The sequence below is a fragment of the Ranitomeya variabilis genome, chromosome 8, assembly GCF_051348905.1.
Source record: "Ranitomeya variabilis isolate aRanVar5 chromosome 8, aRanVar5.hap1, whole genome shotgun sequence".
Classification (NCBI taxonomy): domain Eukaryota; kingdom Metazoa; phylum Chordata; class Amphibia; order Anura; family Dendrobatidae; genus Ranitomeya; species Ranitomeya variabilis.
Window position 1 is genome coordinate 113,857,018 of NC_135239.1, and position 25,037 is coordinate 113,882,054.

At 44.2% G+C, this 25,037-nt stretch overlaps 1 protein-coding gene across 2 annotated transcripts in view; it reads left to right on the forward strand.

The window, feature by feature from the left end:
- Window positions 1–25,037, forward strand: part of DDR2 (discoidin domain receptor tyrosine kinase 2) — a 534,261-nt gene that overhangs the window by 477,231 nt on the left and 31,993 nt on the right. For both annotated transcript variants that reach the window (XM_077278825.1, XM_077278826.1), the window contains one exon: window positions 12,501–12,735. In XM_077278825.1, the coding sequence (XP_077134940.1) occupies window positions 12,501–12,735 (235 nt within the window). The remainder of the gene's footprint in view (window positions 1–12,500; window positions 12,736–25,037) is intronic.

Genomic DNA, 25,037 nt, shown 5'->3' on the forward strand with positions numbered 1-25,037 from the left:
GGAGAGATGATATAACCTAAGAACTGTATCTCAGAACGATGGAACTCGCATTTCTCCGGCTTAATATACAGATGGTTTTCTTTCAGACGTCTTAAAACAGTTTTGACATGTTCTTCATGTTCCTGTAGAGAGTCAGAAAAGATTAGTATATCGTCCAAATAGATCACTACAAACTGGTCCAACAAATCTCTGAAAATGTCATTAGCAAGGTGTTGAAATGTTGCAGGGGCGTTACAAAGCCCGAAGGGCATCACAACAGATTCAAAGTGTCCATACCGGCATCTGAATGCTGTCTTCTACTCATCCCCTGGACGAATACGCACCAAATTATAAGCCCCACGAAGATCCAGTTTAGAGAACACCTTAGCATGGTGGACTCTTTCCAGTAATTCGGGAATCAGAGGCAAAGGGTAACGGTTTCGTACGGTTACCTTATTGAGTTCTCGATAGTCAACACAGGGTCTCAGGGTCCCATCCTTCTTCTTTACAAAAAAGATAGGTGCCCCTGCTGGTGAGGAAGAAGGACGTATGAAGCCTTTGGCCAGATTTTCATCAATATACGCCTTTAAGGCTTGAAGCTCAGGTGCCGCCAAAGGGTATACGTTACCAAAAGGAATGGCTGCCCCGGGAAGCAGCTCAATGGGACAGTCATAATGCCTGTGTGGAGGAAGCTGATCTGCATTCTTCTTGTCACAGATGTCAGAGAACTCTTTATAAGCTGGAGGTAAAGAAAATACCTGTACATGTGGTTCCGTAGCCGTGGACTCAGGGACAGCTTCTGTTAACACCGAGTTGCTCCTTGTTGGGAAGATAATCTCCTTGGTCTCCCAGTTGATAATTGGGTTCTGAGAACGCAACCAAGGAATGCCTAAAATCACAGGAAAATGAGGAGAAGAAATTAGCAAGAAAGAAAGTTGCTCCTGATGATTAAGCTCCAACAAAATTTCAAGGGGTACGGTCTTCTGATCCACAGGCCCAGAGATTAAAGGTGACCCATCCACTGTTTCCATGGTAATTGGAGAGGCTCTTTGCTGAATTTTAATACCATGTTCCTTGACAAATGCGACATCCATGAAATTGCCACCTGCACCAGAGTCAATCATAGCTGCACTGGAAATCCACTGTCCTGAACACAGGATCTTAATAGGGAGAGAACAGTGAGAGTTCTTTTCCTTCAGCTCCTTGGGGGGTGAAGTCATAGAAAGTGAATGGAATACAGCGTTTAAAGGCAGGCTACTTCAGAGATGTCAGATTCATCATCACAGTTGTCATACTCCCCTATTGCTGCTAGCACCTTGTTAGGCCATCTAGGACACTTAGGACAATTGATCAAGAAGTGGTCAGACTGACCGCAGTAGAAACATAGACTTTCACGAAGGCGATGCTCCCGGCACTCATTGATCTCACATCTCTGAACAGAATCAATTTGCATGGGCACCTCCTCCACCTCCCGAGAGGTTTTACCTGCAGGCTCTTTGGAAGGAAGGGAAAAGTTAGAAACATGGTTATATGCAGCAAATTTCTCCTGCCTACGCTCAGTAAGGCGAATGTCTATGCACACACAATGCTGTATAAATGTATCTAGCTCTTGTGGTGACTCAGAGCGGGCTAGTTCATCTTTTACAATACTAGACAGACCCCTTTTAAAAATAGGCAATTGTGCATAACTGTCCCAATTGGAATCTACCGCAAATCTCCTGAATTCAGTGGCATACTCAATAACAGAACGTTTAGCCTGGCATAAAGACAACAAAGCAGATTCAGCGGTTGCACGGCGATTAGGGTCATCAAACATTAATGCCATAGCGGCCAAGAAATCATCCAAGTTATTTAACCGTGGGTCACGAGACTCAATCATCGGATTCGCCCAGGCGAGCGCTCGTGAGGTCAGTAGCATTATTACACACAATACTTTGGATCTATCAGTAGGAAAACTGTCAGCATGCACATCAAAATATAGCATACATTGATTCACAAAGCCACGAAATTTGTCGCGATCACCATTAAATCTGAATGGGGGCAACTTAGGTGGGCTAGCTGGTGGCGGTTGCCCAGAGGGTATAGTCACTTGTGCAGCTATTTGCGTGCTTATGTCCTGAAAAGCCCGTCCATTCTGGGACTCTATGCCAGCAAGTTTGTTTTCCTGGGCTGCCATGCGGTTGCTCAAGTCCTGCAAAGTTTGTCCAAACACTTGTTGATTGTGTTCAAAGCTTCCAAACTTCTTTTGCAGACCTTCCACATCTTTCTGCAGTGATCTAATTATGAAAAACACCTACTCTAATCTGCTTTCTGCAGTCATTGTTCCAGCAGTCTCCTTTTTTTTTTTATTGCTAGAGTATCCTGTAATAATTATAGGGGATAACTCAGGAGACTCTTTGCGTGGAACAAGACAACTACAGGACACAGTTTTATAAGTGGTAAAGTCTATATTATCACACAGTGATTCAAACGGGTGCAGAGAGAAACCTAAGTCCACAACACTTGGTGCAAATAATAAACGCAGCTTAGCAGTCTATAGGAAACTTCAGAGGAAAATGCTATCAAGCAGAAAGTCTATGAAGCACAGTTATTCTTGAGGAAACTTGACATGAATAAATCCTTGTCTTAGTCCAAACACAAATAGATATGCTTATAAGGCAGTTCAAATCATATCTTTAGCTCAACCAGGGAGGCCTGGTTAATAGTCTCAGGTTATTGCAGAGCAGCACAGCTTACATGTCCAGCAAATGCAGATGAAGTAAACACGAGCAGCAGATGAAGGAGGATTACTGGAAACTTGTGTATGCAGCAGGAACTCAGAGCAGAGTAGCAGGATCACCACACAGGTTCACAGGAGCAGGTGTATAGCCAGGGAGTAATCAGAGGTCAGGAGCTGGATGCAAGGCAGAATACTCTAGCACAGACTGAAGGCTGGGGTGGAGTTTTATAGCAGGAAGACACAGTGCACATGAGACCAAAGACACCATCTTGGAAAAGAGCAGTAATGCACAAAAGGTAATAAAAATGTTCAGAGTCCTGACACTGAGACAGAGCAGGGAGCATTAGGGCTGAGCTCGGCACAGCTGCACAGGCCAGGGGAAGTTTTGGCGCTTCGAGCTAGCAGTTCCACCTTGCCCGTTAATGTAAGCAATGACTCTCAGCACGGGCAGCATGGAAGGGGTCCGGAAGAAGAACAACGGCATCAGGCTTCGGGATCTTTGGCTGCCGGGTCCACAGTGCTCGGGCAGCTAGGTGAGAGCAAGCATTTTTCTCCTGTGCCCCTTTGTTAACTTCCTCTGTGAGTAGTAGCAGGGATATGTTTACAGGGGAAGTTGGCGGGGGTTTAGGTTTAATCATGCTTGGTCTTAGAGATCTGGTTTTGTTATGGGAGTCCGGGGGGTATACATGTAGGTGCGCCACCATCTGCCGCGTGGATTGGGAACCCTAGGGAGACTTCCGGTTTTGGGGGTCCGATGGGGGGGCAGTAGTGTGAACTCAAGCATCGGGCTATTAGAGGTCTCGAGGAATAATAATACAGTGTCAGGTGCCGTCTCACCCTCTGTTACTGTATCTGTCGCTAGTCCGGCAGGGGAAGGGAGAAAAGAAAAAGAGGATTCAGTACTCATGGATAATGCGGCACGGGGCAAAGTTTTTGTATGTTTGAAGGCCCATTGGGGGCTCACCTTAAAAGTGAAATGAGGGAAAAAATATGGAAAGGGGAGTACGTTGAAATATTGTCCTTTCTATCCTTGGAGCGTTTTCGTTTAGATAGATTGCGGAAAGATGATTCTAAAAAGAAAGATGAGGAAAAGAGTAGGTACAGGCTGATTCCCAGGACTTTTTCTAATTGGCTTCAGGCATTCGCCATTTTGGCTAGTGTAATTGGCGAGAGGGCCCCTGAGAATTGTTCGGGCCTCTTTTGTTATATGGATGCCATAGGTGAAGCTTATCGGGTTTACGGGGGTCAAGGTTGGTTGAGATACGATGAGCAATTTCGCCAACGAAAGGCGATTAGGCCTAGCATTCGTTGGGACCACAAGGACATAGCTCTTTGGATGAGGGTAATGGTCCCTTCGTGGATAGGGTCTGGTACCCAGTCTTTTCAGGGAAGCGCTGGGGGTTCAGGACAGTCGAAACACTCAGCGGCTATGCAGAGAGGACTGTGTTTTGCATTTAATGAAGGGTCATGTAAATTTGGAGCAAAATGCAAATTTAAACATGAGTGTGCATCATGTGGGGGCATGTATGGATCATCGAAATGTTTTAGGGGAGGCAAACAAAAAGGGGGGATGGAGTTGAAAAAAGGAACGACACCAATTCGACTGGACGTGATGGCGCACTTTCTAAGTAGGTACCCTGATGCAGCAGCGGCTGCTCTGTTGAAGGCAGCGGTTAGTTATTCCACAAAGAATTTGAAGTCGGCATTGCAGTTTCCTGAGGTAGTTGCAGAAAAGTTACAGAAAGAAGTCACCCTCGGTAGGATGGCTGGTCCGTTCCCAGTAGCTCCCATACATAATCTGAGGGTTTCCCCTTTAGGGGTAGTCCCAAAAAAGGAACCTAATAAATTCAATCTAATACATCACTTGTCTTTTCCGAAAGAGTCGTCGGTGAATGACGGTATTGATCCTCAGTTGTGTTCAGTGATTTGTACCTCATTCGATGCGGCCATGGATTGGGTCCGTTTATGTGGAGAAGGTGCAAGGTTGGCAAAAACAGACATTGAAGCGGCGTTTAGGCTACTGCCTGTTCACCTGGATAGTATGAATCTATTGGGATGTTATTAGGATGGAGGGTTTTTGGTGACCGCTGTCTTCCTATGGGTTGTTCTCTCTCTTGTGCTTATTTTGAAACCTTTAGTACATTTTTGGAATGGGTTGTTAAGGATGTGTCAGGACTAAAATCGTGTGTTCATTATCTTAATGACTTTCTGTTTATAGGTCCGGCTCAGAGTTCGTTGCTATTGCTCACAATGGAAAGAATGGCGAAGAGTTTTGGGGTTCCTTTAGCAACAGATAAGACAGTGGGACCAGTTACTGTTTTGAGTTTTTGGGGGATCGAAATTGATACATCAGAGATGGTTTGTAGATTGCCTGACGAGAAGGTTAACACTTTGCATGAGGAGGTGATGAGGGCGCATAGTGCGAAGAAATTGAGGTTGCGAGAAATACAATATTTGCTGGACAAGTTGAATTTCGCTTTCCAGATCATGCCGATGGGTCGGGCATTTTTGCCAAAGGTTATCATTAGCAATCATGGGTGTCAAATCTCCGGTTCATTTCATTAGATTGAAAAAAGAACTGCATAAAGATTTGGCAGTTTGGCAGAATTTTTGGAGAACTATAACGGAAAATCTATCTGGATCACTCCGGTAATGGATGCTGATACTTTGGGTTTGCTCATTACAGTAGTAGACGAACGCGGCTTTGGTTTGTTTTTTCAGGGCAGTTGGCTGTTGACGGAATGGCCTGGTTTCTGGAGAGAGCAGGGATGGTTAGCGAATCGGGTTTTGCTTCATTTGTTTCCGATTGTCATTGCGCTATCTTTGTGGCTCAAAAGAGTTCAAAATAGAAAGATCGGTTTTCCATGTGTGGCGGAGGGCATGGCGGCAGCGATAAATTCACTATCAGCAGCTTCCCCGGTGGTGGTGAAAATACTACAACGTCTGGTGTTTTGGGGGTTATCGCTCAATCTGTGGATTGTGGCAGAAGTCAGGCCGATGGCGTTTAACCCTATCATTGTTGCTCTTTCTCATCTGCAGGGGGACCTTTTTCGAGAGCTGGTACCTCAAGGTGATTCAGAAGGCTTGGAATGTCCAATGGAATTGTGGAACCTTCCTGGCGGACAGTAGATCATTTGTTTGCAAACTCTTTGTCGGTTAGGTCCTGGAGGCAATATGAGCAGGCGTGGGGTATTTGGGAGGATTGGATTGTGTCTTTAGGCGAAGGTCTACAGGACGAGAGCAGATTGCTGATGTTGATCGGACACTGTAAGGAAGCGGGTTGGTCAGAGTCAAAATTGAATAAGTTATTAGCAGGTCTTGCATTTGGTTTTAAAGCTAGAGGATTCAGAGATGTTACAAAATCCTTTTTGGTGATTCAAATGTTAAAAGGGTGGAGAAAGGGTAGGTCGGTAATGGATAAGAGACGCCCTGTTTCCTATGAGGTATTACTAATTTTGGGTAATCAGCTATCCACAGTGTGTTTATCATGGTGGGAGGTGGATCTCTTTAAGGCGGCTTTTGTGCTAGCTTTCTTTGGAGCTTTTCATTTGGGGGAATTGATTAGCCCCTCCAAGTTCAAAAAAGGGGGCGTGTTGAGGGAAGATGTGGATGTATATAGTGATAGAGTGGTAGTGTTTCTTCAATCTTCCAAAACAGATGTTCAAGGAAAAGGTTGTGAAGTAGTGTTGTTCAAGGTAGAGGGTTCTCCTCTGTGTCCAGTTTTATGTGTAAATGATTTTATGAGGCGTTGCGGGATTTGGTGTAATCCTTTTTTGGTTCATGAAGACGGTTCATTTTTATCCCGTTTTCAGTTTTTTGCGGTATTTAAACAATTTCTGGTGTCAGGGGGGATTTTGCCGGTGGATTACAGTGGGCATTCATTTAGGATCGGTGCGGTGACAGAGGCGGCCAAGAGGGGTTTGGGGGAAGACATGGTCAAGAGAATTGGGCGGTGGAGTCAAGGAGGTTTAGATCTTACATCCGCCTGAATCTAGCCTGATGATTGATTGTGTTTAGGTTAGGTGTAGCTTAATAATTTTGTTATTTGTTTCAGGCTGTGGGCACCGGCTGGTGTGGATTATGGGCCATTCTTTCATTTTTTTGGCAGCACTGAGAGCAGCAGTTTGGCCCAACGGGCGGCAGCTGGGGTTCCCGCGAGAGACAGCTATTCTGCGTTGGATCGGAAAACGCGGGATGGTTTTGAGTCAATTTTTACCAGAGTTTCACCAGTTTGTACGTCTAGATCGGACACCAGATGTAGTGGTAGTTGACCTGGGAGGGAATGATTTGGGCAAGAGGCCCTGTAGGGAGCTGATAAAAGACATTAAATTTGATATGTTAAGGCTTTGGGCATTGTTTCTGAAGGTTCTAGTTATTTGGTCTGGCATTATCCCTAGGAAGGTGTGGCATGTGGTGCATTCTATCGAGGGGATAAATAAGGCAAGGATAAAAGTGAATAGGGCAGTGTCTCGCTTCATGGCAAGAAATGGGGCCTTGGTAGTGCGCCATGTGAATTTGGAATTAGGAATAGGAGAATTTTGGAGAGCGGATGGCGTCCATTTGAATGCGATCGGCACCGACATGTGGTGTCTGGCAATTCAGGAAGGTATCGAAACGGGTTTAAAAGTGTGGAGGGACATAAATGTTTGAGGGGTCAGAACATTTATGTTTGTGGTAGGGAAGGTCCTCGAAGTTGGTGGAAAGGGGGAATGGTGGATTGTAGGGGGAGATCTCTAGTGGTCCTGGACTCCACCTGAGTGGATTTCGAGTGGATGTGGTAGATCATCCCGTGGAAGGGATGATTAAGCGGCTTGGTAATCGGTTGGTTTGGCTGGGTTGGTCACTATCTGCCTCCGAGCTGGTGCATAGCTGCTGGGGGTAAGACTAAGCCTGCAGGCCAAAGTTTAAAAATTTTTGCATATCTGCAGTGTTTATTTTGAGGCTTCGAGGACCACCCCTCCTTGGGGGGATATTGTTGAATTGCTTGTATTTTATGTTTAATAAAAGGCTGCTGTGGCCATTTAGTCCAAATTTGGTATCTTGTCATTTATTCGGGTCTTCATTATAGTGGGTAATTTCTGTTAGGTTGAGTGAATTGTCAAGAAAAGTGGTGAGTATTTAAGCCAGCAAAAGGCGGTCATGAGTCACGTGTACCCCTTACGTCAAGAAAGGCCGTACTGGGCCCCTGGCTCTCAAGGGAGGCCAACATGATGGGGTAGCGTGGGAATGTTAGGAGCATTGGGATGAGTGGGCATTTTTGGGGTTAAATTTAGTCCAGCTATTTTGAAAAAGGGGGGCGGGATCCGGGGAGGGTAGGAGGAGTTGGAGGTGGAGTGTTAGTTAACAGAGAACCTGCCATTTTGCAGCAGGAACTGTCGTACTCACGCCCTTTTTGAGAGCATGCGAAGCTCCCACCCTTCCCTTTATTTTGCATATAATAATGGTATCAATTTTAGGTTGAGTATGTGTGGGAATAATTCTGTCATGGCAGTGAGGTAGGGGAGGGAGGTCCTCGAAGTTGGTGGAAAGGGGGAATGGCAGATTGTAGGGGGGGATCTCTAGTGGTCCTGGACTCCCCCTGAGTGGATTTCGAGTGGATGTGGTAGATCATCCCGTGGAAGGGATGATTAAGGGGCTTTGTAATCGGTTGGTTTGGCTGGGTTGGTCACTATCTGCCTCAGAGCTGGTGCATAGCGGCTGTTGGTAAGACTAAGCCTGGAGGCCAAAGTTTAAAAATTTTGCATATCAGCAGTGTTTATTTTGAGGCTTCGAGGACCACCCCTTCTTGGGGGGATATTGTTGAATTGCTTGTGTTTTATGTTTAATAAAAGGCTGCTGTGGCCATTTAATCCAAATTTGGTATCTTGTCATTTATTCGGGTCTTCATTATAGTGGGTAATTTCTGTTAGGTCTAGTGAATTGTCAAGAAAAGTGGTGGGTATTTAGGCCAGCAAAAGGCGGTCATGAGTCACGTGCAGGCTCGGACTGGCCCACTGGAGCACTGGAGGATTTTCTGGTGGGCCCAGGCACTGACACCTGCTGGCATACTGGCCAGCAGCTGCCTAGGGCCCCCACTGCTCCAGGGGCCCCTTGCCAGTGGCTATAGGGCCCCTGAGTCAAGGGGGCCCACCCTGTGCCAGTAGCAGCAGCTGGAGACAGGATCCTGTTCCCGCTGCTAAAGCCAAATGAATATTCACGCTTCCCCACGCCCCTATGGGCGTGGAGAGGCATGAATACCATTTCTCTTTAATAGCGGGCAGCGTTAGCCACAGGGTGCAGCTAACACTGCCCGCATGTAAAGTCACACCACACACACACACACTCACAAAGTACCGCACACCCACACAGCACCGAACACATACACACACATGCAGGCACACAGACTCACAGAGCAGCTCACCTCCCGGCGTCCTGCTTCCTGTCTAAGACAGCCCAGCTGGATGACGGCATCATCCAGCGTGCTGCTGTCTCAGTCAGAAAGCTTCCAGGAATCCAGCAAGGAAGAGGCTGCTGGAATAAGCTGCTCCTGCGGGGAGGTGAGCTGTGCTGTGTGCCTGCGTGTGTGTGAGAGCGTGTGTGTGTGAGAGAGTGTGTGAGTGTCTGAGAGTGTGCGTGTGATGAGCTGCTGCTGCGGTGAGCTGTGTGTGTGGTGAAGGACAATGATATTTGGTGGGGGAGACAATGATGGAGGTGATGGGCAATGATGGTGGCGGGGGAGACAATAATAGAGGTGATGGTCAATGATGGTGGGAGGGAAGACAATGATGGAGGTGATGGGCAGTGATGGTGGTGGTTGGGAGGCAATGATGAAAGTGATGGGCAATGATGGTGGGGGAGACAAAGATGGATGCAATGGGCAATCATGATGAGGGAGGGAATGATGGAGGTGATGGGCAATGAGGGTGAGGGGAGGCAATGATGGTGGGGGAGGCAATGATGGAGGTGATAGGTAATGATGGTATCGGAGGCAATGATGGAGGTGATAGGCAATGATGGTGGGAAGGCAATGATGGAGGTGATGGGCAATGATGGTGGTGGGGGGAGGCAATGATGGAGGTGATGGGCAATGGTGGTGGTGGGAGGCAATGATGGAGGTGATGAAATGGGCAATGGTGGTGGGAAGCAATGATGGAGGTGATGGGCAATGATGGTGATGGGGGAGAGGCAATGATGGAGGTGGTGGGCAATGGTGGTGGTGGGAGGCAGTGATAGAGGTGATGAAATGGGCAATGATGGTGGTAGGGGGAGGCAATGATGGAAGTGATGGGAAATGATGGTGGTGGGGGAGGCAATGATGGAGGTGATGGGCAATGATGGTGGTGGGGGAGGCAATGATGGAGGTGATGATGGATGTGATGAATTGGACAATGATGGTGGGGGTGGAGGCAACGATGCAGGTGGTGGAATGGGCAGTGATGGAGGTGGTGGGGGAGAATGATAGGGGTGGTGGGGGAGAAGGCAATGATGGAGGTGGTGATGAAGACAATGATGGGGGTGGAGAGGGGCTGCATTATACTTTATGAGGGGGCTACATTATATTCTGTCCGGGGGGACTGCATTATTCTCAGGGGACTGCATTATATTATGAGGGGCTACATCATACTATGTGAGGGGGCTACAGTATACTCTATGGGGGGCTGCATTATATTCTGTGGTGGGGCTGCATTCTCACAGTTGACTACATTATATTCTGTGGTGGCTGCATTATACTATATGAGGGGGCTGCATTATACCCTATAAGGGTGCTACATTATATTCTATGGTGGGGACTGCATTATACCTGAGGGGGCTGCACTATATTTTGTGGGGTGCTGCATTATATTCTATGAGAGAGGACTGCGTTATATTTTATGAGGGGGCTAAATTATATTCTGTGAGGGGGCTACCCCAACCCTTGCTACATAATTAAGACGTGAACTATCTTATATTATACCCTGATATTAGCGCTTTTTACCGCACAATTGGTGGTCTTGTATCTATTTCTACACTGTGTTCCAAATTATTATGCAAATAATATTTCCTCATATTTTCTCTAAATTACCTATCTGAATTGCAGTCATTGTTATTTTCCAGTCATCTACTATTCTAGTATAATTGCAATGTTTTGGAACAAACTGCCTATGAAAACAGTATATTTAAAAAAAAAATAAACACTCAAAATGCATGTTCCAAATTATTATGCACAGCAGAGTTTTCAACCTTTTTTTTTATTTTGAACAAAAAAATGGTCAGTTGTGAAGTTATAAGCATTATCAGCTTATTACAAAATAGAATAAAGTTTTCACTTGAAAACTGTTTGATTTCAGGTGATGTTACATTTGCACATAGGACCCCTTTTTTCGAAAGAAGCTTCTGAACTCTCTCGTCCATTGAATTTGTCAGTTTTTGAATGGTTTCTGCTTCAATTGTTTTGCATGTGCACAGAATACTCTCCCAGAGCTGTTGCTTAGATGTGAATTGCCTCCCGCCATCATAGACACTCCTTTTGATGATGCTCCAGAGGTTCTCAATGGGGTTGAGGCCAGGGGAAGATGGTGGCCACACCATAAGTTTGTCCTCTTATGCCCATAGCAGCCAGAGATGCAGATGTGTTTTTTGCAACATGAGACGGTGCATTATCAGGCATGAAAATGATATTGCTGCGGAAAGCACGGTTCTTCCTCTTGAACCGTGGCAGGAAGTGTTGTTTTAGAAACTCCACATAGATTAGGGAGTTCATCTTTACTCCTTTAAGGATCATAATGTGGCCGACAATCTCTCTCCCCATGATTCCAGCCCAAAACATTATTCCACCTCCTCCTTGTTGACGCCTTAGCCGTGTTTTCATGGGGTGTCCATCAACCAGCCATCCTCCACTCCATCCATCTGGACCATCGAGCATTGCACAGCACTCATCGGTGAACAAAACAGTTTGGAAGTTAGTGTTCATGTATCGTTTGGCCCACTGGAGACATTTCTGCTTGTGTGCAGTGGATAGAAGTGGTCGACAGGATGGCTTACGCACCTCTGAACGACCCTGCATCTTGTTGTTCTGGGGACGTTGGAGGCACCAGCCGCTTCAAAAACTTGTCTGCTGCTATGACAAGGCATTTTTGCAGCTGCTCTTTTAACCTTACGCAATTGCCTGTTGGAAAGAGTCCTCAATTTTTCCTTATCAGCACACACACGTGTGTGCTGGGAATCAACTACATACTTCTTGATTGTGCGAAGATCACGATGAAGTGTCTTGGCAATGTTGATTGTAGTCATGCCTTGACCTAAATACTCCACAATTTGTTGCTTCTCAGCAGCCGACACATCCTTTTTCTTTCCCATTTTGGCAAAAAATGTAGGCTGCTTAACAATGTGGAACAGCCTTCTTAAGTAGTCTTGCCTTTATTTGGACACACCTGCCAAACTAATTTGCACAGGTATCTGCAATTGCTTTCAGTGATATAAAGAGCCCTGACACACATCACCATCAATGAGTTTAAATGACAAACAAAAAAATTCTAACCTTATCACTCCTAAACTCTTTGTGCATAATAATTTGGAACACAGTGTATGTAGCTACATAGTGGGCCCCAAGAATGATTTTCTCTGGTGGGCCCAAGGTGCTCCAGTCTGACGCTGGTCACGTGTACCACTTACGTCATGATGGTGTGAAGAGTGTTTTTCCAAAAAGCAAGAATAATAACTCACTGGAAATACTTTGTGTAGTCATTTGGCTTCACAGAAATTAAAAAAAAAAAGAATTAATAGAAGCACCACGAGAAAGTGTTTTCCATATGACTTAATTCCGACCTATTGATTTTTTTTCCAGTTATTCAGACCTCAGATATATGGCATCACAGATTGCTTCTGGAATGAAATACCTATCATCTCTTAATTTTGTGCATCGAGACCTTGCAACACGGAACTGCCTTGTTGGTAGGAATTTCACAATCAAAATAGCTGACTTTGGCATGAGTCGAAATCTGTACAGTGGAGATTACTACAGAATTCAGGGCCGGGCTGTGCTTCCTATTAGATGGATGTCTTGGGAAAGTATTCTAATGGTAAGTTAAACATTTTCCTAGTTTTTTATTTTAAAAAGTAATTGTTTTAATTTTTATTTTAGAAATTTTGGCAGAGAAAGAAGCAGATTTCTCTGATAAGATAAATTACAAAGTGGTTTATTTATGTGTTAATGTGCAAAAAGAAAAGGCTATAAGAAGCCACAGCCAGCTCACCAATCCAGGCAGGTGCACGGAACATCATCTTGGACTAAGATGGATATACATAACGAAGTAAGGAAGGCGTTCCAGCTCCATAAAATTCAAATGCTTTATTTCTCCATTAAAAATTGGTGTAGTACAAACAGTCCTTGCCTTAGCGCAAAAGTCCAAGTACAGAGTACATGCGACGCGTTTCGATCGTACCCGATCTTAGTCAATGCATGATTTTCTGAGATTTGCAATGATTGTTATCTAGTGTTCATGGACCAATCCAGTGATCAATGCTGGTGACATGATTATTACCACAGGTCCTGGACACATGAACTTCGCCGCAGCTGCGGAAATTGCACACAAGTGTGGTTAAAATACTGAATGACATGACTGAATTTTGTATGTATATTTATGATATGTCATTCAGTATTGCCTGTCAGTTTTGCCTGGCTGATTATCAAAAATACAAGGGCACCCACTCTGTTTTTTTTTTAAATTACTAATTTAGAGTGCAGGTGCTGGCTGATGAATACGCCCACCAGCTGCAGCCTGCTCTCCCTGATATTAGCAGCAGCAGCCATAGGGTGATGATAGCAGTAGTCCCATCAGCCAACGCCAATGACTGGAGGTAAACTTTTAACATCAGATCTCAGGTGCAGGCTCACGTGGGAGCCGTGGCTGTCTGACCAGCGGTAATGATTTTACTGCCGATCAGAGGCAGTGTTTGCCACGCTGTCATGCACATGATAGCACGAGAAACACCTGGTGTTTATGCGGCCAAACCTGAACAGTAACATGGACTCCCTGATGAAATCCGTGTTCGGCGTCAGTGCCCGAACAGTAGGTGTTTGGTATGGACACCGAACTTTGCTGTTCGGGCTCGCCCATCTCTATTAATCATTGGTCCCTGGGAAATAAATATGCTAATTTGCTCTCATTCAAGAGATGTCTTGAAAACATGAATATAATGCTCCATACAGTATAAAGGGACCCATATAATGCTCCATCCAGTATGTAATGGCCCTATATACTGTTCCATACAATATAGTGGCGCCATATATTGCTCCATATAGTATATAATGGCCCATTGCTCCACACAGTATAATGGCCCCATATAGTACATAATGGCCCAATATAGTGCTCCATACACAATAATGGGCAAATACATTGCTCCACACAGTATAATGGCCCCACATATTGTTCTATATAGTATAATTGGCAAATATATTGCTCCATACAGTATAATGAGCCAATATATTGCTCCATACAGTGGAATGGCCCCATATATTGTTCCATACAGTATAGTTGCCCCATATATTGCTCTACATATAAACTCCAGTACATGTATAAAACTTGTAACTAATTTCACATGCGTATACAGAGAAATAGGACAAATAGTTGCAAGATAATAGATTGAAATTCCAGCTTCATAGTAAAATTCTTCATTGCAACAAAGTGAAGTATAACTCACTTATAAAAACAGCCACTTAGAAGATTAAGGCAATGTGCACATGTTCAGGATTTTTAGCGGTTTTTTTACAATTTTTTCGGCCGTTTTCCACCGAAAAAAACGCTAAAAAAAGCTTACATAAGCATCCCATCATTTTTAATGCATTCTGCATTTTTTGTGCACATGCTGCGTTTCTTTCCGCATCGGAAATGCATTGCGGAAAAAAACGCAGCATGTTCATTTTTTGGGCAGAATTGCGGCAATTTTGCACACATAGGAATGCATTAATCCGTTTACTTCCTGCATGGGACCTATGCCCACCATGCGAGAAGTAAGCAGATCATGTGTGGTTGGTACCCAGGGTGGAGGAGAGGAGACTCTCCTCCAGGCCCTGGGAACCATATACTTGTAAAAAAAAAGAATTAAAATAAAAAATTGTGATATTCTCACCTTCCAGCGGCCACCGCAGCCTTCCCGCTCCTCGCGATGCTCCCGTTCCCAGTATTGCCTTGCGACAATGACCTGTGATGGCGTAGCGGTCTCGCGTGATGCTACGTCATCTAGGGTCATTGCCACAAGGCATTACTGGGAACGGGAGCATCACGAGGAGTGGGAAGGCTGCGGGGGCCACCGGAAGGTGAGAATATCACAATTTTCTTATTATTATTTTTAACATTATATCTTTTTACTATTGATGCTGCATAGGCAACCTGTCAATCAGTTTTCCAAGCGATGCTACAGATTGCTTGGAAAATGCTAGCATTCTGCAAGCTAATTACTTTTGCAAAACGCTAGTGTTTAGCGGGAATATGCATGCCAATCCTGCATGCATTATACCCGCAGCAGGGAGTTGCAGAATTGCCGTGGAAATTTCCGCGGCAATTCTGCAACGTGTGCACATAGCCTAAGAGAACACATATAAAGTAGACACAGGCAGTTACACTGAAAGCGTTTAGAAAAGCAGGTCTTAACCCCTTCCTGACCTTGGACGTATCTCGTATTTCATGGAAGGGAATGACTTCCTGACCCTGGACGTCATGGCTCCTGTGAGCGCGCGATTGCCACCGGATGTTTAGTTTACATGTTAGCTGGTGCATTGCAATGCTTTATAACAGTGATTAGTAAAAATATTTCAAAACAATTCACAAAATATATTAATATATATATTATACCTATAAACTTGTATTTTCATGCAAAAAATAGCAATTAAAAAAGTACACATTTTGTATCGCCACACCCGGAACAACCCGCCCCATAAAACTGAACAATGAACAACTTCAATGAACAGCGAAAACAAAATAAATTTAAAAAAAAGGGGGTAAAAAGCAATGCTTTTTCATCATACCATTAAACAAAAAATGGAATAACACACCATCAAAAAGACAAATGTAAAAAAAATTGGCATATCTAAGAACGTCATTTTGTCCCGCAAAGATCAAGCCGACATACAGCTCTATCAGTGTAAGGGCTCATACTCACTTGCGCGAGACTCGGATGAGTCTCGCACGGCAATTCCCGGCACTGCACCTGGCACAGAGGAGCGGAGTGTGTGGCTACATGTATTCCTATGCGGCCGCACGCTCCGATCTGAGTGCCGGCAGCAGCGTCGGGCATTGCCGTGCAAGACTCATCCGAGTCTCGCGCAAGTGAGTATGAGCCCTAAAAGTAAAAAAATTTTAGCTCTCAGAATAAATAGATGCAAAACAAATTTTTCTATAAATAGTTTTTCCGTGTAAAAGTGCCAAAACATAAAAAAATAACATAATTGGGGTATCATTGTAATCGTACTGACCCGAAGAATAAAGCTGCATTATCAATTTTACCACATGTGGAATGGCATAAAAAAGACAATTCCTGAATTTCTGTTTTTTGTTAACTCTATCTCCCAAAAATCAGAATAGAAAACTTTGTGTCCTAAAATGGCACCAATAAAAACATCAACTCATCCGCAAAAAATAAAGCTCTAAAATGACTTTGTTGGCAGCAATATAGAAAAATTATAGCTTTCAAAATATGTAAATGAAAAAACTTGGTTTTGCAATAAAAACGTCTTTTAGTGTGTAAAAGCAGCCAAGCAGAAAAAATTATATTAATCTGGTATTGCTGTAATAGCAACGACCCAAAGAACAAAGTCGTCTAATCATTTATACCGCACGAGAAACAGTGTAAAAAATAAATAAAGCCAATTCTTTACCTGCTGTTGATTTTTTCATTCTGCCTCCCAAAGATCGCAGTAAGGCTTGGCTCACATTTATCCTGTGCTCTACACTGAGTGCTCACAACAGAAGTGTCCTTGTAAATCTCTGAAATACATGATTCAGAAGAACCCCCCAGTGGAGGATTCCGTATAATGAGGTAGATAGGGACACTGATCCGAAAGTGTCTGTCTTTTTAGGCGTGCATAAAAGCGTGGTCAGCCACAGTTTTGTTCAATTCTGAAAATAATGACTCAGCTGACCAGAGGCCAGACATAACTCTGCTGCCTCATTATAGTGAGTGGCTCCTTCGGGGATTTCTTCAGAATCATGTCACTCAGAGATTTACATGGAAACTCAAAAGTATCATAAGTGCTCAGCGTAGAGTGCCAGATAAACGTGATCTCAAGCGTTACGTAAAATGTTCTCAACAAAAGCTTCAACTCAATCCACAAAAAAAGCAAGTCCCCACTCAGGTCCATCATCTGTCAGTGGATTGCAATTAGTGATGAGCAAGTATACTCGTTGCTCTTGTTTAACCAAGCATGCTCGGGTGTCCTCCGAGTATTTTGGCATGCTCGGAGATTTAGTTTCTGTTGATGCAGCTGAATGATTTGCGGCAGCTGGACAGCCTGAATACCTGTGAGGATTGCCTGTTTGTTAGGGAATCCCTACATGTATTCAGGCTCTCCGGCAACCGCAAATCATGCAGCTGTGTCAACAGAAACTAAATCTCCAAGCATGCCAAAATACTCGGAGGACACCCGAGCATGCGCGGGAAAACCCGAGCAATGAGTATACTCGATCATCACTAATTGCAATGCTTTATAACAGCAATCAGACTGCAGAAAGTGAAAGTCCCATAGAGGGACTAAGTAAAAAAGTTAAAAAAAAAGTTTTAAAAATATTTTTTTTTAAAATCACAAAATAATAAAAAAAATATATACATTGTACCCATAAATAAATATTTTATGACAAAAAAGTACACATATTTGGTATTGCTGCATCTGGAATGACCCGCCCTATAAAACTGTCCCACCAGTTAACCCCTTCAGTGAACATTATAATAAAAAAAAGAGAGCAAAAAATGATGCTTTCTCATCATAGCACCAAACATAAAGTGGAATAAAATGCGATAAAAAAGACAAATGTAAATAGCAATGGTATAGCCGAAACGTCACCTTGTCCGGCAAAAAAAATAAGCTATTACAGCTCAATCAGCGGAAAAATAATAAAAAGTTATAGCTTTCAGAACAAAGAGGTGCAAAAATAATTTTTTTTATACAATATTTTTTTGTTTAAAAGCACCAAAACATAAAAAATATATAAATGTGTTATTGCTATAATTGTACTGACCCCAACAATAAAGCTGTCATATCAATTTTACCACATGTGGAATGACATAAAAAAAAAACAATTCCTGAATTGCTGGTGTTTGTTCATTCTGTGTCCCTAAAATTGGAATAGAAAGCGATTAAAAAATGTCATGTGCCCAAAAATGGTACCAATAAAAACGCCAACTCGACCTGCAAAAAAACAAGCGGTCAAATGACTCTGTTGGCAGAAATATGGAAAAATTATAGGTCTCTCTCAAAAAAATTGTTTTTGAAATTATATGTCAAGCTTTTGGCCAATAGACTTAAATCCCACCTCCCTCCCTTAATACACCCAGACCAGGTGGGTTTTGTACCAGGAAGGGAGGCACAGGATAACACTTTGAAAACAGTAGATATTATTAATCATGCACACACTCAAAAACCCCTTTAATGATCCTATTGCTTGATGCCGAAAAGGCTTTTGATAGGATCTCATGGTCTTCTCTCTCCCAAACTCTGAGCCACATCAGTTTGGGTCCTGTATTTACTTAAAAAATCTAGCCATCTTCCACTCCCACTCAGCCCAGCTAAAAATTAAGAGCTCCCTTTACTATAAAGAATGGTACTCGACAAGGTTGCCTCCTCTCCCCAATGTTGTATATCCTGATAATGGAGAATCTTACGGAGGCCATACTTGCTAGTCTTGATATTTTGAGAATCAAAATAGTGGGCTCGGAGTATAAATGCTCTGCATTTGCTGATGACCTCCTAATTTATTTAACTAATCCACATATCTTGCTCCTTTCCTGATGTCTGATGTCTGAGCTGGCACGTTTTAGTAGTTGGTCCAATTTTGACATCAATCTCGAAAAATCGAAAGCCATGAATATTTCCCTACCCTTGCAAATGGTGAATGTTCTGAAATGTAATGCTCTATTTAAATGGCCTTCAAATAATCATATTAGCTACTTGGGCACCCTTATTCCAGTAGATTTATCAGAGTTGTTTGACTTGAACTTTGACCAATTTTGTCCAGATTGGAAGGAGACTTAAATCCGGGAACCATGGAAAGGTCTCCTGGTTTGGCCTGGTTAACATCGTTAAAATGACTGTATTGCCTAGACTTTTGTATTTACTACAAACTATCCCGATATATATCGCATCCTCCTTCTGGATGAGAATCCAATGTACATTTCTTTGTTTGAATCCCTATGTCTAGCTCCCACTAACCCTGTATACCAGGTACTGACTGGGGCTGAATTTCAGCCCTGGCATTTGAAATCACACAGGCCCATGCTGTCCCTTTCCCGAGCACCAGATGGGATATATTACCCTGGATGGAGGAAAGCAAGCTTTCCTACCAGACCAATATTTCTAATGATATCCATGGCCTGCTAGGGTAAGTGACTGAGTCAGTGACTTTGTGCTCCATCACAACTCTTAACAGTATGGGTATCTTGAGAACACCAATTCTTCTAACAACATAGCAGACAATGCGGCCCACAACCAGACAGGCCCTTCTGGCTTTTGTCAGTATTGCCAGATGGCCAGTCCAGCCCTGCTGTACACACAATCTCCGATATCTGTAAGTTTCTATTGGTCAGTGATCCAGATATGCTTCCCCCTTTTTGTAAGGCATGGGAAAGAAAGCTTCATGAATCCTTAACAAGAGCACAATGGTATAAATATTTCCATCTCTTGCATAAATCTAATATAGCCACTAAAGCTCAGGCAACTAGATATAAAACAGTATATAGATGGTATTGTGTTCCATCGGTCTTGCATAAATGGTTTCCGGAAGTATCCAACTTGTACTGGCGATGTGGGACTCATGTGGGTTTGATGTTGCATATATGGTGGGTGTGCCCGGCCTTGGTGGCTTTCTGGGAAGGTGTTCTTAAAGCTATTAAAGAAGTGACGGGGGTGTCAATCCCTAAAAGCCCGGAAGCAATTCTAGTATTTATGTTTTCTATGCCTAAGAATGCTTTCAAGAAATCATTATTGAGGCATCTTCTTCAGGCAGCTAAAGTGGTAATTCCACGACACTGGAAGACTTTAGAGCAATGATGTAGGGAAGTGGCTAGAGTTCACCAGATGGATTCCCTGGCAGCCCATACACAAGAGGCAGCTAACAAAATGGCTGCAAAATTGTTTAATTGGGAATCCTTCTTATCCTCACCAATGTACCAAAATATGCTAAGATAATTTCTACTTTATCCTATGATGTTTGCTATGCTGGTACCATAGTACATTCTCCGCCTGCCTTTGTGATTGTCCCTAAAATTTCTTGTCTTTTCTCTTCTCCTTCTTGTTATTTAGTTTAACAGGTTATCATCAATTGTCTTTTGAAAACTCCTGTTGATACCGTGTGGAGTTGTTTGTTTTCATGTAACCAAACAATTCTCTATTTCAGTAGCTAATATGCCATATGGTGTGTTCATCTGAACCTGTTGATATGATTGTTTTTATTGTGTATTATAAAAACAATAAAAAAATTTGAATGAGAAAAAACTACTTGTTTTTGCAAAACCAACCGTCTTTTAGTTTGTGACAGAGGCAAAACATAAAAAGATTTAAATTTGGTATCGTTGTAAATGCACCGGCCTGAAGAATAAAGTTAGCTACCGTATAAACTCATGTATAAGCCGAGATTTTCAGCACTTTTTTTGTGCTGAAAACGCACCCCACGGCTTATACACGAGTCATTGTTTAGAAAGCCGGCAGCTGTGGCACAGTGACAGCTGCAGCTGCAGCCGCCGGCTAACAGAATACATCATACTCACTCTCCTCGTGCCGTCAATGCATCTCCGTCGCTGCATCTCGATCCCAGTCCCGGCAGCTCTTCCTGTGCTCAGCGGTCACGTGGTACCGCTCATTAAGGTAATAAATATGCACGCATCTCCACTCCCATAGGCGTGGAGCGCATATTCATAACCTTAATGAGTGGTACCAAATAACTGCTGAGCATAGGAAGAGCTGCCGTGTCGGGACAATGGAGATGCAGTGACGGCGCAAGGAGGGTGAGTAGGATGGGGGTGAGCCATGTGGGACCGGGGGAGCCGACCCATGCGAGACCGAGTTAGCCGAGCCATGCGGCTCCAGGGGAGCGGAGCTATGTGGGATGGGGGAGCCGATCCAAGCCATTTGGGACCGGGGAGCCATGCATACAACAGGGGGATTCACACATAGCAGGATAGGATGGGGAGCCACACATAGCAGGACAGGTCAGAGGAGCCACAGATAGCAGGACAGGATGGGGGGGAGCCACACATAGCAGGACAGGACAGAGGAGCCACACATAGCAGGACAGGATGGGGGAGCCACACATAGCAGGACAGGGATAAGGGGACAATGCATGCTCGGCTTATACTCGAGTCAATAAGCTCACCCAGTTTTCTGTTGCAAAATGAGGTGCCTCGGCTTATACTCGAGTCGGCTTATACTCGAGTATATATGCTAATTGGTTCTACCACCCAAGAAATGGTGTAAAAAATAAATAAAATCAATTCTTTACCTGCAGTTGATTTATTTATGCTATCTCCCGTAGATCGCAGTAAGGCTCCTTTCACAATTATCCTGCGCCCTACGCTGAGCGCTTACATAAGGGTTTCGGTGTAAATCTCTGAAATGCGTGATTCAGATGGAACCCTGGTGGAAGATTCACTATAATGAGGCAGATGGAAGCACTGTGAACGCTGTCTGACCTGTGATTTGGCAGTGTCTGTCCTTTTAGGCGTGCATAAAAGCACGGTTGGTCACATTTCTGAAAAGAAGGACAACGCTGAACAGAGGCCAGACAAGGTCCAGAGTAACGCTGCTGCCTCATTATAGTAAATGGATCTCTTGGAGGTTTCATCTGAATCACATCACTCTGAGATTTAGATAGAAACCACAATGTAAGTGCTCAGTGTATTGTGCCAGATAAATGAGATCTCAAAATGTTATGTAAAATGTTTGCAATAAAATATTCAAATCAAACCACAAAAACAAGCCCCCACTCAGGTCTGTCATCTGTCAATGAAAATATAGGGGGCTTACAAGTTATTGGTAGTACAAAGGCTCTGGAAAAGTAAAATGGCTCCTCGCACCCCAATAGAAATCCAGCAATTTCTGCACTGCCAAATCCAAAAGCTCCTCTCCATTCTGAATCCCTCAGTGTCATGATTCATTTTTGGATTTGTGGCAGTTCTGGTTCTTCTATAATTTAAATGTAGCTTTTTTCCTTTTCGGGCCAGCAAGGGTTAATGTCAGTTTTCTTGCTGGCAGCTGCTTTGTTGTTGGTCACCTGATGTGGGTGGTGACCACTCCCATCATCGTGTAAATACCCACATGACCCATCAGCTGACTGATGGTAATAGAGTAATCTATGTTGACCTGTCTGGAGTAAAGAGCTCTCTGGGTTCAGTGGTGAATCTACTGTTTCCATGGCGTTCGGGGCCCCGGTGCCTTATCTTCTGCTGTTTGGTACTTTGCAGTAGAGACAGTAGTTAAGTACAATTTCCATTTTTCTGTCTGTCTCGTGTTTGTCACTTTACTTGTGTTGTTTACCATCTACAGTGGTGAGGCTAGCGTCCTTGCCGGCTAGTGCACTAGCCAGGAAATAGTGAGGTGACAATTAGGGACTAGGCACATGATGGCGGCGGGGGAAGGACCCGCATAGGGCATTAGGGGAGCTTAGGGATAGGCTCAGATTGCAGTCAGGAGGAGTCCCATCCCTTGTTCCCTACTGTTCAGACCTTCCTTTCTCTATTCCATCCAGTGGTTGGTATACTTAGTGTCATCCGCTGGACTATCCCATGTCAGTCGTGACACTAAACCACATATAACATCCACATGTCTGTCATTTCTGTAGTGATGAGAGCTCGCCTAAATTACGGATGCATGTCTCCAGAAGCATGGGCTAGGCACAATCGACTGCTCATTACAATGGCAGATTGCAATGCAATTTTCACTCAGCAATACCCACTGCTGCTTGTTTCTGGAAAACATCAATGGAGTCAAAATCATTACTAAACCTGTAGATAAATTCCCAAAGGGGTATTATTTCCAAAATGGGGTTACATGAAGGGGAATTCTGCTCTCCTAACACTTGGAGGCTCTGTATATGGAGTGCGCAAACTGTTCTAGGAAAATCTGTGCTCCAGGAGGCAAATAGGCTTTGTCTCTCCAGAGTCTTGCCGTGTTGCAAAGCAGTGCTGAAGAGCCACATATGGGATATCTCTACCTTCAGCAGAAATTGGGAGATACATTTTGGTGCAATTTTTAACCATTTCCCGGTGTGAAAATGTAAAATATGTTGCTAAAACTAAATTTTGGTGGTAAAATTTTTTTTTTTTTTCTTCACAGCCCAATGTTATAAAATTCTGTGACCTACCTGTGATATCAATATGATCACTGCACCCCTAGATGAATTCATTGAGAGGTGTAGTTTGCAAAATGGGGTCTCTTATGGGGGGTTCTGCTATTTTATTGCCTTAGGGGCTCTGCTAATGTGACATGGCACCCTAAAAACAGTCCAGCAAAACCTGAACTCCAATATGGCGCTTCTTCTTTTCTGAGCTATGCACTTTGCTAACAAGTAGTTTTTGACCACATATGGGGTATCCACGTACTCAAGAGAAATTCCTCAACAAATTATCAGGACATGCCAGGCGAACTCTCACCAGGAGCCTGAGCTGCGGGAGATCAGAGTCACAGATGCCCCAGGATGGACAGCGGATCCTACACTGTCCAGGAGTTGAGGGCAGCGACAGCGGTGCCGCGGTGCAGGCAGAGCAGCTAGGAGAGTGAGTAGACTGCAGGAACAGGACCTGCAAACACGTGACCGCAGGTCATGAGGAAAGGGGGCAGGGCCTAACGCAAAGCTGCGGGAGGAGACAGCGGAGTGCCCAGCAGATCCCAGAGGTTTGGAGGGGAACAGTAACCACGGGACACCATGGAGGGAAGGGCACAGGGAAAGAGTAGTCAGGGCTAGCCGGGGTCAGAAAAGCAGAGTCGGACGAAGAAGAACCGAATCAGAAGACAAGTAGCAAAACCCTTGAACACAGCCGAAGTCAGAAACCAGAGAAGCACATGAGGTACAGAATCAGTAGGCAAAATCACAACGGGGAACAAATCAGGTCAAAACCAAACATAGAAGAGGACTCAGGCACAAAGGCACAGGCACACGGGGGTCAACGTACTCAGCCGACGGCAAAAGTATAACCGATGAGCGATGACGCCTAGATCCACAAAGAGGCTATAAAAAGCCTTACTGGAACCAAAGGCATGCTTCCAAGATTAACCCCAACAGCTCCAGACTTAAACTATGACAGTAGCCCCCTCTCAATGGGGGGTCACTGGACCTCCAGGCTTCTCAGTATGCCTGGCATGAAAATCCTGAACCGGACGGTTTGCGTGCACCAACTGAGCCGGTACCCAAGACCGATCTTCCAGCCCATAACTCTTCCAATGCACTAAATACTGCAGTGATCTGTGGACCATGCGGGAATCCACAATGTGTCCCACCTCATACTCCATGTGTCCCTCCACCAGCACCGGGGAAGAAACCGATCCTGGATCTACCACCAGAGAACCCAAGGGTTTCAACAGAGACCTATGAAACACATCATGAAGCTTCAACGAGTCGCATATGATAGGCCACAGAATTAATCACCTCAATAACCTCATAAGGACCGATAAACTTTGGAACCAACTTGGATGATGGTACTCTGAGGCTGATGTTCCGAGGGGAAAGCCACACCTTGTCACTGATCTGTAACATTTGAGCAGTGATTCTTTTTCTATCTGCAAAAAAATGTATACTTCCCCTGAGCCCTGGAGATATTAAGCCGGACTCTGACCACAAATTACTGAGCCTACTGATGCACCCCTCTGCCCCAGGACACCCAGAATCTGATTGAGAGAAATCTCTGAAATGAGGGTTAAAGCCATAATTGATCAGAAATGGAGATTTCCCAGTGGATTGATTAACTCGATTGTTAAACGCAAATTCCTCTAAAGGCAAAGCATCACACCAGTCGTCCTGCAAAACAGAAGTTAAACACCGAAGGATCTGTTCGAGGGATTGATTGTTATGCTCAGTTTGGCCATTACTTTCAGGATGAAATGTCGAAGAGAAAGACAGAGAGATCCCAACTTCTTACAGAATGCCTGCAAGAATTTAGCTACAAATTGCACCACCCTGTCAGA